This window comes from Drosophila teissieri, unplaced genomic scaffold (assembly GCF_016746235.2).
Source record: "Drosophila teissieri strain GT53w unplaced genomic scaffold, Prin_Dtei_1.1 Segkk34_quiver_pilon_scaf, whole genome shotgun sequence".
NCBI classification, from domain to species: Eukaryota; Metazoa; Arthropoda; class Insecta; order Diptera; family Drosophilidae; genus Drosophila; species Drosophila teissieri.
In genome coordinates this window covers 108,643-122,154 of record NW_025225000.1, presented here as the reverse complement: position 1 = coordinate 122,154, position 13,512 = coordinate 108,643, and the positions used below count along the sequence as shown (strand labels likewise).

Here is a 13,512-nt window from a genome sequence, read left to right as displayed (position 1 = left end):
TGTCTAGGCAGCAAATTAACGCCATAGAAGAACAGGATGCAGAATCATGCGTTGCGACCATTCACAGTGAGATTTCCCTCACTCACACCATAGAAACAACGGATAAGCCCCTAAATTGCTTCCAGAACCAACTAATTCTAGAAGAGGCCCGCTTTCCGCTAAAACGCTCTTTCGTTCTCTTTAAAAATAAGAAACGACATTCGATCAACTTCACCGACAAGAAGTCATTACTCGATGACCTTGCGGATGCAATAGTCCCCAAGGGCGTAAACGCCCTCCATTGCGATTTGCACACGCTAGCAACGGTGCAGGACGACTTAGTCCGGAGATTCCCGACTACAAAATTCTGGCACTGCAAAAACCGTGTTACAGACATTTTTGGGGTCGAAGAAAGAAGGGAAGTCATATTAGCAGAACACAATAGGGCCCACCGGTCGGCCCAAGAAAATGTGAAGCAGGTTCTCACAGAGTACTACTTCCCAAAAATGGCCAAACTGGCCAATGAAATTGTCCAAAACTGCAAAACGTGCGCGAAAGCTAAATATGATAGGCATCCGAAGAAACAAGAGATTGGCGAGTCACCGATTCCCTCTCATGTAGGAGAAATGCTACACATAGACATTTTCTCAACGGATAAAAAGTATTTCCTCACTTGCATCGACAAGTTTTCGAAATTCGCCGTCGTACAGCATGTGCCGTCAAGAACAATTGAGGATTTGAAACCAGCCTTATTGCAGGTCATGAATTTCTTCCCAAAGGCCAAAGTGATTTACTGCGACAACGAGCCATCGCTAAAATCGCACACGATCACGGCCATGCTAGACAACCATTTTGGCGTCAGCATCACGAATGCGCCACCCCTTCACAGTGTCTCAAACGGGCAAGTGGAACGTTTTCACAGCACTCTACTAGAGCTCGCCAGGTGCCTAAAAATCGACAAGGGCATAAGTGATACTGTGGAAATAATCTTGTTAGCCACTACCAGATATAACAAGTCAATCCATTCGGTCATCGATAAGAGGCCAGTCGACGCAATACAAGAATGCACGGACGACACACAAGAACGGATTGCTGACAAAATTAAGAATGCCCAAGACGCGCTAAGGTCTCGAGAGAATGCTTCTCGACTAAACATAGTCTTCGAATTGGGCGAAAAGGTTTTGGTCAAAACTAATAGAAGGCTCGGCAATAAACTCACTCCCTTGTGTGAGGAAAAAGCCATACAGGCAGACCTGGGGACCACGGTCCTCATTGAAGGGAGGGTGGTCCACAAAGACAACTTAAAATGACTCTCTCGCTTAATTTTAAATTTTTTATTATTACTACCTATCATCAGCCGTTTGGCAAACTTCCATTTAGTAGACATTAAGTCCATTGCCAAAGGCACGATGTTTTAGTTTATTATAAAATTAATTGGTGATGGGATAAACCTCAGCGAACAAGAAAAAGCGACTAAAAGAATACATTTCCACAGGTGCAGAATTTTCATCCTCCTTTCACTGTCATTGGTGTCAGCGCACATCACTAACTATTCACAAGCAAGGTATATCCCCATCATAGATGGAGAGATCCTGGTGTGGGAGGAGCTCGCGTATGTGACCCACTCGGCAAATCTTTCGGAATACATGCGCGTAATAGAAGAAACAAGCAGCATGAACGAGATGTTTCCACAGTCTCATATGAGGAAATTGCTAGAAGTGGATACCTCGCACCTTCGGGACACGCTGGATTCGTTAAAAGTCCACCACAGAATCGCAAGGAGTTTAGATTTTCTGGGCTCAATGCTAAAGGTAGTAGCGGGGACGCCGGATGCCGGCGATCTAGAAAGAATTAGATTCACAGAGTGGCAGTTGACACAGTCAAACAATAGGCAAATCAAAATTAATACTAGAATACAAAGTCGAATCAACCAATTAACAACAACTGTAAATCAAATCTTGCAAACACATAAAAATACACAAATTGACACCGGCCATTTATATGAGACACTGCTGGCTAGGAATAGAATACTAATGATGGAGTTACAGAATTTAATGTTGGCTGTAACACTGGCGAAAAACAATATTGTCAGTCCAAATATCCTAGATCATGCAGACTTAAAATCAGTTTGGTTGAAAGAACCCACAGATACCCCCATAGGGGATCTTATGTCCGCATCGTCTGTAAAAATACTACAATCCTCTAACATGATACACTTTATTATCAAATTCCCCAAAATAAAATTATCTTGTAAGAAGGTCACTATTTTCCCAGTAGCTTGCAAAGGAGTTATGCTGCGGATAACCGACAACATGGTAGCAAAGTGTGGAGAAGAAGTCCATAAAATCAAAAACTGCACCCCAACACCGGGGGCTACCTTTTGCCAATTATCAACGGAAAGCTCATGCGCCAGGGAACTACACACAGGCATCATAGCGCATTGCGAGTCGCAACCAAGCGACCTACACCCGCTTACCCGCGTGGACGAGGGAATCATCATCATCAATGACCGGCCAGCCAGGGTCACGGTGGACAACGGAACAGAAGTTTACCTACGTGGCACTCATCTCATCACCTTCAATGATCGCGTCGTGATAAATGACACCACCTTTATAAATCACGACAAGGCCCAAATACGAGCTCCAGGGGTAGCGAGTTCCCCATCATTGAATATCACCGCCAACAGAGATATTCTGAGTCTCCCCTATCTTCACCAGCTGAGTGAACGTAACTTGGAGTTCATCAAAGAGTTCGGGAGAGAAATAGATACTAATCATTCACATCGCATAATATTTATCGCAGCAGCGATTTGTTGTGCATTGATTTGTATTGGTATCACCTGTCTACGGTTCCTCGGAGCGCGGAGATCTGCAATCCAATTAAACGGGATGATCGCCGAATTAGGACCAGCCGAGGACGGCCGTAATCTTGAAGGGGGAGTAGTTAACACAAGCCAACGAACTAGAACAGTTGGCTCAGTGTGCGAAATATAATATCAAAATGTAAAAGTGCTGACCCAGCATTGGGCCGGAAACCCGTGCGCAGCCGGCAAACACAGCATATTTGCGTGGCCGCTGCGAGTCTTTGTTAGCTTTAAGAATCAGTTCGTTTTTGACATTCAAAGAATAAAGAGCAATCGCTCATAAAACTTACTCCGGCAACTGTCGTTATCATTATAAATTACCATAGCTATCTGAGTCCCTAGGCCAGAAGCCAAAAGGAAGACAGTCATCTTCCCAACATAATCAGCGTAACTCTTCAAGTGAACTTACTACCTCCTACTCCCGTACGAGGAGCACCTGAAGATAATCACACTTACCTTGACTACCAGTGACCCAGTGACTGCGGCGAGGGATCCCCTCTGCAGCACCCCACACTTACATTAATTTATACATTAGCTTCCCAGACAGCCTCAGTAAGTCAAAGGTGGCAAACGCCAAGTTATTGAAATGGTCAACTGAATGGTCAACGAACTGAGGAGTTGCTAAAGAGTTTTAGTTCAGGGGGTAGCAAAGAGAAGCAATAAATTAGATTTAGCAAATATTTGACGCAAAAGTAAACAGACACAAACACATATAAACTTGCCATAATTAAACGTTATTAGAGCGGAACTAGAAAGAAACCCCATAGACTGACTTTTGGGATTAAAAATGCTCATCTAAAGTAGGCATTGCCCGTATTCTGATACAGACACGCGTTTATTCCCACTTAAACGTTACGTTTGAATGACCGGTTCTATATAACCATTATGACGTTGCACTGCACCAAGTTGTAACATAAAAGCATGGGAAATTCTCGGAGTACACCGTATTTTTTAATATTATGGGGAAATAAAAAGGGAGCTAGTTTCGGAGGCTTTGAAAAGAAGGAATCAATATTGGCCAGCTCAGTCTCCAGAGTCAATCCTTCAACTTATTAAAGGACATCGATCCATATAGACTTCACATAGACTAAAGTTTCCAATTTTGTATGCTAATCACCGGACTATTAAACTCTCGATCGATAGAAATTTACAATACTCATAAGAAAATGAAAAAATATCAAAACGTTGTTCAAATGCGTGGGCGTGGCAGTTTTGGGTGGTTTGTGGGCGTTAGGGTGCGCGTCGCAAAAAGTTTTCCTGCAGATCGATAGAAATTTACAATACTAATAAGAAAATGAAATAATATCACGCCTGTGTAAGCGTGGCAGGTTTGTGGGCGTTACAATGGACGTGGCCAAACGAATCGACAAACTTGCGCTGCGTCTACGGACAGACAGACGGACATGGCCAGATCGACTCGGCTATTGATCCTGATCAAGAATATATATACTTTTGTAACGAACTGTTTTCTTGGTTTCTGCTCGCTACGGATTGCAACGGCTTTGTTCGTCCCACCAAATTTATGATTTGTGTGATTGCCCGACTAAGAAGAAGAAGACGAAGTTTCTGATTTAAACCACCTTTATTCAGTGAGGCTTGCTAAAGAGAATCCTGTGATCCTCGCCTTCGGATGCGCGTCGTCGCTCCTTCGCCGTCCTTCTTTCGTCGTCCTGCGTCGCTCTTGATGGCGGATCCGTGCCGCCTCGACTGGGCTTAGGATGTTATAGTGACAGGGTGTATCGTCCGTGAGATAAGCTAGCGCTCCGCCCCGAACCACCTTTGCGACCACTGACTCCACCGTCCCTTTCTGACCACGCTAGGTCATGGTGTTTGCTTGTCCTTCGCTTGTCCTTGCTTGCGGAGATCCTCTTTTGATGCTCGCTTCGACGCACTTGTACTTTCACTTGTTCGCTTCACTGTATAGTTCTCCATGCACTGTTCCTGATCGACTGTCTGCCTGTGTGGCACTCCGCGTACTTTCTCATTGACTGTCTGTGTGGCACTCAGCGTACTTTTCCTGATCGACTGCCCGTATGGCACTCCGCGTGCTCTTCTGATCGACTGTAAATTCAGACTGAGTTTTGGCCTCTCATCCATTCTCCTTCTCTCCGTTCTATGCGCTGCCCAGAAACGAGCGAGCGATCAGCTGATCGCCGCTCTCCCGCACATTGGGACAAGCAGCAAACTGAACATGCCGCCCGCCAATGCTAAACGTAGCATGAAAAATCGCAAGAAATAATTTTCTATGATTGAGGTGCGTAAGAATGCTTAAGAACGGATTGGATCGGACAATTTACGCAACTCCATGTGAGCGGATTTTATAGCACCCTCTACCTGTGTTCGTTTATCCTGCGTCTCATCTATCGACGAATGTCGTCCACATATATCTCGCTGATCAAAACTTCTTCCGCCTTAGGAAATGAACGCCGCTCATCCTTCGCTAACTGTTGAATGACCCTGATGGCCGTGAAGGGTGCAGAAGCCGTTCCGAATGTTAGCGTTGACAAAGCATAAATATATATTTATGGCGCCGCCCGCCATAAAATCGGCTGATATTGGCCGTCATCCGGGTGCACATCTATACAGCGATACATTTTCTGTATATCCGGCGTGAAATCGAAACGATATTTCCGCCAATTAAGTATGACTGCCGTTATGTCGTTCTGCAGGGTCGGTCCAGTCCAAAGAATGTCGTTTAAAGATCGTCCATTGCAAGTCCTTAAGGAGGCACCGAAGACGATTAGCTGTTTGGTCGATTGAGGATCCTTCTTAAAAACAGCGTGATGCGGGGGAACACAGAATGCTACGTGCCTATTCGTGGAAGTATTCCTTACAGAACTGCTTCCACTGCCCACCGCCGGTGCTATTTCCTCAAGCGCGAAGTATTCCTCGATCTCCTCCACATATTTGCTCCACCGTTCTGGGCTGCTAGACAGACGTCTTTCCAAGTGCAGGAACCGATTAAGTGCCATTTGATGAGATCTTCCCAGAACCATGGCTGGCTGTCGATAGGTTTTAAAGGGCAACCGCACTACGTAGCGGCCATCCGATCGATGCACAAAAGTTCTCTGGAAAAAGGACTCGCACCACAAGTCCTCGTCTGTTGCTGTAGGGCGGTCTGGAACCGACTCGACCTTACAGAAACGCTTCAGCAATGCCTTGGTGTGCAAAAGCACTCGATGACAGCGCAACTGAGTTGAATCCCTCACTCCTTCAGGACGTCCAGATAGGATACATCCGAAGTGCGTATTCTGAGCTATGGGCTCGCCTGGCAAACCGATCCTGGTGTGAATTGCGCCAACATGTCCACTCCTAAAATGAGATTGACTCGCTTCTACCGCGCGTAATGGGGATCAGCCTATGAGAGCCCTCTAACATGATTCCAATGTTGTGGCGTGAAGCTTAGACTTGGCAAGCAGAAAGTAACTGAATTGAGCACATATGCTGAATCAACACCTAAAGTGAAATTTGGGTTAATAATACTACAGATTTCGAAATTTACTGTGTACTTGCAACGACGACCGCCCCCGGGACCCACCCCAAAAAATAGATGCTCGGGTGGCTGACCGCTTCAGGTGCAGAGACTGAACGACGTGTTCTGATACTATGGTTGCATCGTGACAGCGCATGTGATTTGCTCAAGCTAATAATGCATAATTTCGCGCTGCTCACTATATCCTTCCTCCTGTAAGGCTAGAAAGGTTGCGTAACGACGCAAAATATGGTCGCCGCCGCAGTGGTAACAGGAGGTATCTGGGCGTCTTGAGCGCTCCTGTGCATTATGCACTCGAACTAGTTGGCTCGGGTTTTATTTGTTATGCGTTTAAATTATTTCAGGCAATTTTCCGAGTGGAATTGCAACTTAACGCGGCCGCAATCAAACGTAATCTAATCACAGAAAACTTTTCGAATTTAAATTTTTACCCTTGCAGGCTCCCCTCATGGGCCCACATGTAGAGTTGTGTCCCCTTATATATGGTTAAATAAAGGTCATTGTAAGAGGAGTTCCCCGGCAAGAGTAAAAACACAGTCGAATTAATTTCAATCGTTATAATTATTCACTGATTTACTTTAAGCTAAGCTAAGATTATGTACATGCGTGTTGTTGGGTGTGATGGGGTTGCTGTCCTGGAATTTTCCAAATCGGCTGAAATAGAAAACACTCGAAAGGGCGAACACTTGACTTTTCTTAATTGCGCGGGCGCGACCGGGCGTATGTTTATTCGTTAGCAATAGTTTTTACACTGAAGCTTATTCTAATTAGCTAGGCTCTCCAAGCGCAGCGGAGACTCCTTGGTGACTCTGTGGTGAAGAGCGAGAACCCGTGAGAGGGAGCGGAGAGCGGGTGACAGTCCAAACCCCGTAACTTGGACATTCCGCCCCCTTGCAATCACTGGGTGCAAAAAACCATCCTACGGCAGCTGCAGGCACCGGACACGATCCACCCAAAACAGTTTTCTGGCGACCGGCATTCCCTCGTCGAAGGTCAGGAATCCGGATTGGATGACCTTTGGATAAGCATCTGCTCCAAGACCATGGAGACGGTAGCAGGCCGATGGAACTGGTCATCAGCCAGCATGATGTCCCGGAACTTGGACACCACTGTGTCGCCCAATGCCCGGACAGGTGTGCGGATCCGCACACTGGGCTCGATCTTGAGCACGACCTCCAGCTTCGTTCCCGCGTCGACCCTGGAGCGAATCGTCGTCGTGCAGACCTTCTCTTCGCCAACACTGGTCATCGGCAGCTTAAAGGCTGACGGATGGAGTACCTCGGGTACGTCTGCTCTCCAAGGCACGAGCACTGCGTTCGTTTCGATGACGAGGGGCCATCCTGCGGGTAGTTCAATGGCGAAAGGAGATCGAAAACGAAATGAAAAAGAATGGATGATTAGTGATAGTGAACTACAACTAAGGACAAGAGGCGCGCCTATTTATTGTGGAGATTCGGAAGACTCCGTCGGCAAAAGCACCACTTTTGCCACTGGACGTTTAAGAACTCCACGTGCAGTACGGATATTTACTACACGGACGTTGCCGTCGGCTCAATTCTGCCGAGCCGCCACTCATTAAAGGGTAAGTGGTCGTTCTTGATGACGACCCTGTCATCGATGCGGAGATTTTTGGACGGGGCCTGCCATTTAGTGCGCTTGTGGAGTTCTTTGAGGTACTCTTCTTTCCATCGCACACGGAACTGCTGATGGAGAGCCTTCAAATGCTGCCACCGATTAAGAATGGATTTCGTTTCTCTCTTTACTTCGGGTTCCACCGTGGACATATGGGGTCCCCCGACAAGGAAATGACCTGGCGTCAGAGCCAGCAAATCTGTCGGATCCTCAGACATAGGAGAGAGCGGCCTGGAGTTAAGGCACGCTTCTACTTTTGACAAGAGCGTGGAGAGCTCTTCGAACGTGTACTTTCGTGTGGCAGTGCATTTGTAAAATAGCGTCTTAAAACTTTTTACGCCTCCTTCCCAAAGGCCTCCCATATGGGGTGCTCCCGGAGGAATAAATTGCCATTGCATCTCTTGATGACTATAGGCATTCGTCACCGACACTTTTACAGCTTGAAGGAAATCGCGGGAAAGCAGGGTGGCAGCGCCAACAAAGGTTTTGCCATTGTCTGACTGGACTTGACGTGGACACCCTCTTCTGGATACAAAACGAGCGAAAGCGGCAAGAAACTTTTCGGTCGTTAAGTCAGATGTAGGCTCTAAATGGATGGCCTTGGTAGAGAAACAAACAAAAACTAACACATACCCCTTTGTAATAAGACATGCTCTTCCCGTATAGTTCTTTATATCAAACAGACCGGCGTAATCCATGCCAGTATACGTGAGAATGGTCGGGAGAACGATGCTCTTTCTTTGGGCAGGGCACCCATCAGTTGGCTTTGCAACCGCTTTTTGTGGATCACACATACTTTGCACGAATTTACTACTGCTTTCATCAGGTTCTTAATTCTCGGAATCCAGTATTTCGACCGGATGAGGCGCTCTGGATGCCGTTTATTGTATTGAAGGCTTTCGGAAGCCGCCACACGGCCGCACGCCCTGATCAGTCCTTGCGGATCTAGAAACGGGTTCATGCTTAGGATGGAACATGAACTTGGCACTGGACGCTGTTCACTTAGGCAGTGATATTACACAGGGAATTCTCTGCGCTGAGTGTTCGAAATTAGGAACCGCTCGGCGGCGGCGATTTCAGTGGCCAGCAAATGCACATCAGATGGAGATGTCTGCTTCCTGCACCGCTGTATGAAGCGATGAACATAAGCAAGGACCCGTATAGCTTTCTCAAGCTCGGAAAAACGTGCCAACATCTCTTCAGATGGAGGTTTTGCGAGATGGACTTTCAGAGCACGCTTCTCCAGGTCGGTCACCGGAGCGTTGTCGACCTGAGTTGGCCATTGCTTGCGTGGATTTTGCAACCAAGTCGGCCCGTGCCACCATAACTGGCTATCGGCTACATCTTGGAGGGAAACTTCTCTACTTGCCTGGTCTGCTGGATTATGCTCAGATTGAACATGAGACCAATTCTCTGTTTTTGTGGCCTGGGCGATCTTCGTCACCCTATTGGCTACAAATGTGGTCCACTGGCACGCTGGTTTGCTTAACCATGCAAGCACTATTGTCGAGTCCGTCCAGCAGTAAAGTTTGGAGTTGATCGTAGGCATCTGCGGAATGATGGCTGCAGCCATTTCGGAAAGCAATAACGCTCCGCACAGCTCCTCTTGGGAGCGAAACCGTTTTGACTGGTGCTACCCGGGTTTTCGCGGTTAGGAGTTGCACCATAATGGGGCTGCCCACTTCTACGCGGACATATATTGCCGCCCCATAAGCCTTTTGCGATGCATCGCAAATGCGATGATGCTCGACCTTGAAATCTGAATGAAACGAGAGCCAGCGTGGAATGCGTATCTGCTCTAAAACCGAATAACTTTGGAGAAAATTAAGCCATCGCTGAGAAAGCTCATTTGGAATGTTTTCGTCCCACCCAAGCTCCTGTAGCCAAATCTCCTGCATGAAAATTTTAGCTCGAACGATAAACTGCGCTAACCAGCCTGCAGGGTCGAATAATTTGGGACAGGACTTGGCGTTTTGTAAAGGACGTTTCAATAGCCAACTCTGGCGGAACGAAGAAGAATTCGTCGGAGGTTGCCTTCCAGCGAATACCGAGGGTTTTGGCAGTGCTTTCTGCATCAATCTCGAGAAAATCAGTATTTAATAGATGGTCGCTCTGAATGGCCGCTAAAACTTCCTTTTGGTTGGAGGTCCATTTCCTCAATGGAAATCCGGCGGAATTCAGAGCGTCTCGGAGCTCTTGCACCTTGAGCTGAGCTTCTTCCGTGGAGTCCGCTCCGGCTAGAACATCATCCACATACATGAAATTTCGAATGATATTGCTATTTTTTGGATGGCTGAGTTCTACGTCAGCTGCTAGCTGCTGCAGTACTCGGATGGCCAGGAAAGGCGCGTAATTGACTGCAAAGGATACTGTTTTGAGTTCCCCTCTATTGTTTTGGAAAAGTATTCGTTGGAATGGAGTGCGCTTCGGATCTACCCAGATCTGCCGATACATTTTTTCGATATCAGCGCTAAACACGTATCGGAAATAGCGCCACTTCAAAATTTGAATGGTCAAGTCGGACTGTAAGACAGGGCCAGCATGAAGGATATCATTTAAACTGGTACCATTCGATGAAGGGCTGGAAGCATTGAATAGTACACGGAGTTTAGTAGTTACGCTCTCCGGTTTTAAGACGGCGTGATGTGGCATATAATAGGCGTTGCCATCATGGGTAGGAAGAACTTGTCGCCTGTGCTTTAAGTCGAGATATTCCTGGATCACCGAATCGTATCTCGCTTTTAAGGCCTCATCTCCTTTTAGACGCTGCTCATTTCTTAAAAACTGAGCCAACGCGAAAGACCTGGAATGCCCTAGCCCGGAACCGATATGTTCTGGGTAGCGAAAAGGCAGAGTAACGACATATTTGCCGCACTCGTTTCGCGTGGTCGTTTGAAGGAAATTCTTCTCGCACATGGAATCGGACTCTTTTACCAACTTTGTTGGTATATTCTCCACCTCCCAAAATTTTGTGAGTAGTTTGTCCAGTGAATTATCGTACGCGTGGGAGATCTGCGTCGAAAAGGAGGAAATCCTGCTTTGTGCTGAGGCTGACATAAGGACAGAGTTATCTTCGGGAGCTTGGATGAACACAGATATACCAGCAGGCAGTCCCAGTTCTCAGTGTTGATGCCTGACATTTCTAAGGCAGTCAAACAACCCTGAACAGTACTTTGCAGTACCTTCAAGGCCGTCCCAGATTCCTGTGGTATCGACTGCACATTAAACAGTATTTTCAATTGACTGTTTACCAACAATCGTTTATTTTCGAAACGCTCTGTTAGGCTTTCCCACGCAGAGCGGAAACCCTCGTTGGTGAGAGGCGAAATCGAAACGATGGCATGCGCGTCGCCACTTGTTTTGGCATTTAAATGGAATAACTTTTCAACCGGAGTCAGCCGTGGATTATTGATATAAATGGCTGTGAAAAGATCCCGGAAAGTCGGCCAGCGAAGATAGTCGCCTGCGAAAACTTCTGTATCGCATGGAGGCAACCGACAGCCAGAGGAAATGTAGGCCTGGGGCGCAGCATTCGCGGCTGGGATGGACTGAGACGTGCCCTGCTCGATTTTATCAACGAGCTGGGCAACACACCTTTCATAGACTGAATGCAATAACTGTATTTAGCCCTGAGAATACGTATGTTGCCTGCTGCCGCTTCGCCTGCTGACACAAGGCACTCTGAGCAGATGTCGAATTCCTTTTCCACCTTGTCCCATAGGGCTCTGACTTGGTCGCGACGGACGCTAAGCATCGTGACGGTTGGAGCTGCGGATTCCGGAGTGTTAATCTGAACCTCAAATTCGCTTAAGCAGTCAGAAACCGAAATGAATTTGGCTAGCGCTAGATCGGAAGCAGCCATATTTTTTAGCTATGCGCTGTACTGTGGCTTTGGATGGAGTAGCACAGTCGTCGGAAATCTGCGCAGGCGTTTTCACCGAAATGCTTGGAATTCTTGGACTCTTGGGCCCTTGTGGCGAAAAAATAGACCTGGGTTTGTCAGCGGACAATTTCTTCTTATCATCCCCGATGGGCATAATCGAAGAAATGCGAAATGGAGAGGAAGCGGTTTTGGAGCACGGTCACACTTTTGAAAATGTGGACAGATTCCTTAGACTGCACTTAATAAATTTAAGCTTGCCGCCGTGAACGGTATAAAGCAGCGGAAAAAGACCGTATAGGATGTAACGGGTGAGAAAGTGGTGTAAAATTTACGAAGTAGAAACGCCGTAGTTTCGACTAATTGGACAGCTGACTCGGAGTGAACAGCAAATTGTATAAATGACCGGTGATTTATGGTAATTAGGTCCACCTGATTTAAGGTTGGAACACTTGGAATGTGGAACACGGTGAAAAAAAATGTTTATTAGAACGTAGAAAATTTTATTTTTTTGTTTACAACTGGAAACGGAGAAATTGGAATGGTGGAATTGAAATCTTTTTTCCGCGTTGTAAGTACTTCTAAAAACAAACACAAATTAATATCCAAGCAATACAGGAAAAAATATTTGTCGGGTGAACGACTTATATTTGGCGGTCGTATTATTTATTTATGGATGAACAAATTATTGTCTTGTAGTTTTTAAAATTTTTTTTGAAAATTTAAACAATAATTAAATAAATATTAAAAATTTATTTGTTAAAAAAGAAAAAACCGCTTTTAATTTATTGCTCGGAAATTGATTTGGAAATTTATGGAAAAAATTGATGGAAAACAAAACGCCTTTTCCGCGTCGGCACTTGGAAAAAAATTTTATTTGTGGTTTGGATTTGCCGACGGGAAACAATTTACACTTTGGTATATGTTTAAAAGGAATGCAGATAATATGCGCAATGTATGTCGGTAATATATGTGGATGTAATATATGCAATGTATATGTGATATATGTGGATGTAATATATGTAATGTATATGTGTTATATGTATGTGGGTGTAATATATGTAATGTATGTGAATGTTGTATATGTTGATGTAATATATGGAACTGGCGGGTAAATGTTTCATTAATATTTTATTTGGAATGGCCAGAGGGTATGTGTTGTTAATTTTGTTATTGCATTCTTCGATAACAAATTGTATTAAGTGGACTGCGGAGTTAAAGAAAAAATGTGTTGCGAAAAGAATTTGGCTTGCGTTGAGAACAGAATATTTGCCACTTTTGGCAGAGCTTTGGACTTAGAAATTTTCACTGTACTTGGCACAAATTATTTTCACTTTTTCACATTTGGAATTTTGCACTTTTCGGACTGGATGAATATTTAAATATATTCGGAAATTTGGACTTAGAAATTTTCACGAATGAGGGTGAAAGGAGAACGGTGGGTAATATGGCGGCGCCCGTAGGAATGAATAAGTACTTTTCTTTAAATGCTTTTTTTCGGAGAAATCCGTTAGATTTGACAATAAATCTTACGGCAAATTCAACGAAAACCTTTTGCTGCAGACCGGCAATTAAATGGAATGGAAATTTCGTACTTATCTTGTAATTTGTTCGCTGGTGGACAGACTTGAAAATCCAGGTGATCTGGCTCGAATGGATCAAAAT

General features: G+C 45.5%; 1 protein-coding gene and 1 pseudogene across 1 annotated transcript; both read right to left on the bottom strand.

The window, feature by feature from the left end:
- Positions 1-5,364: 5,364 nt before the first annotated feature.
- LOC122625645 lies at positions 5,365-7,583 on the bottom strand. The gene is made up of 2 exons (XM_043805745.1): positions 7,351-7,583; positions 5,365-6,154 (listed from the first exon to the last, which is right to left on the bottom strand). Exons 1-2 carry the CDS (start codon positions 7,581-7,583, stop codon positions 5,365-5,367), a joined length of 1,023 nt encoding a protein of 340 aa, XP_043661680.1.
- A 621-nt stretch (positions 7,584-8,204) lies between these two features.
- LOC122625643 lies at positions 8,205-12,004 on the bottom strand (annotated as a pseudogene).
- Positions 12,005-13,512: the final 1,508 nt, after the last annotated feature.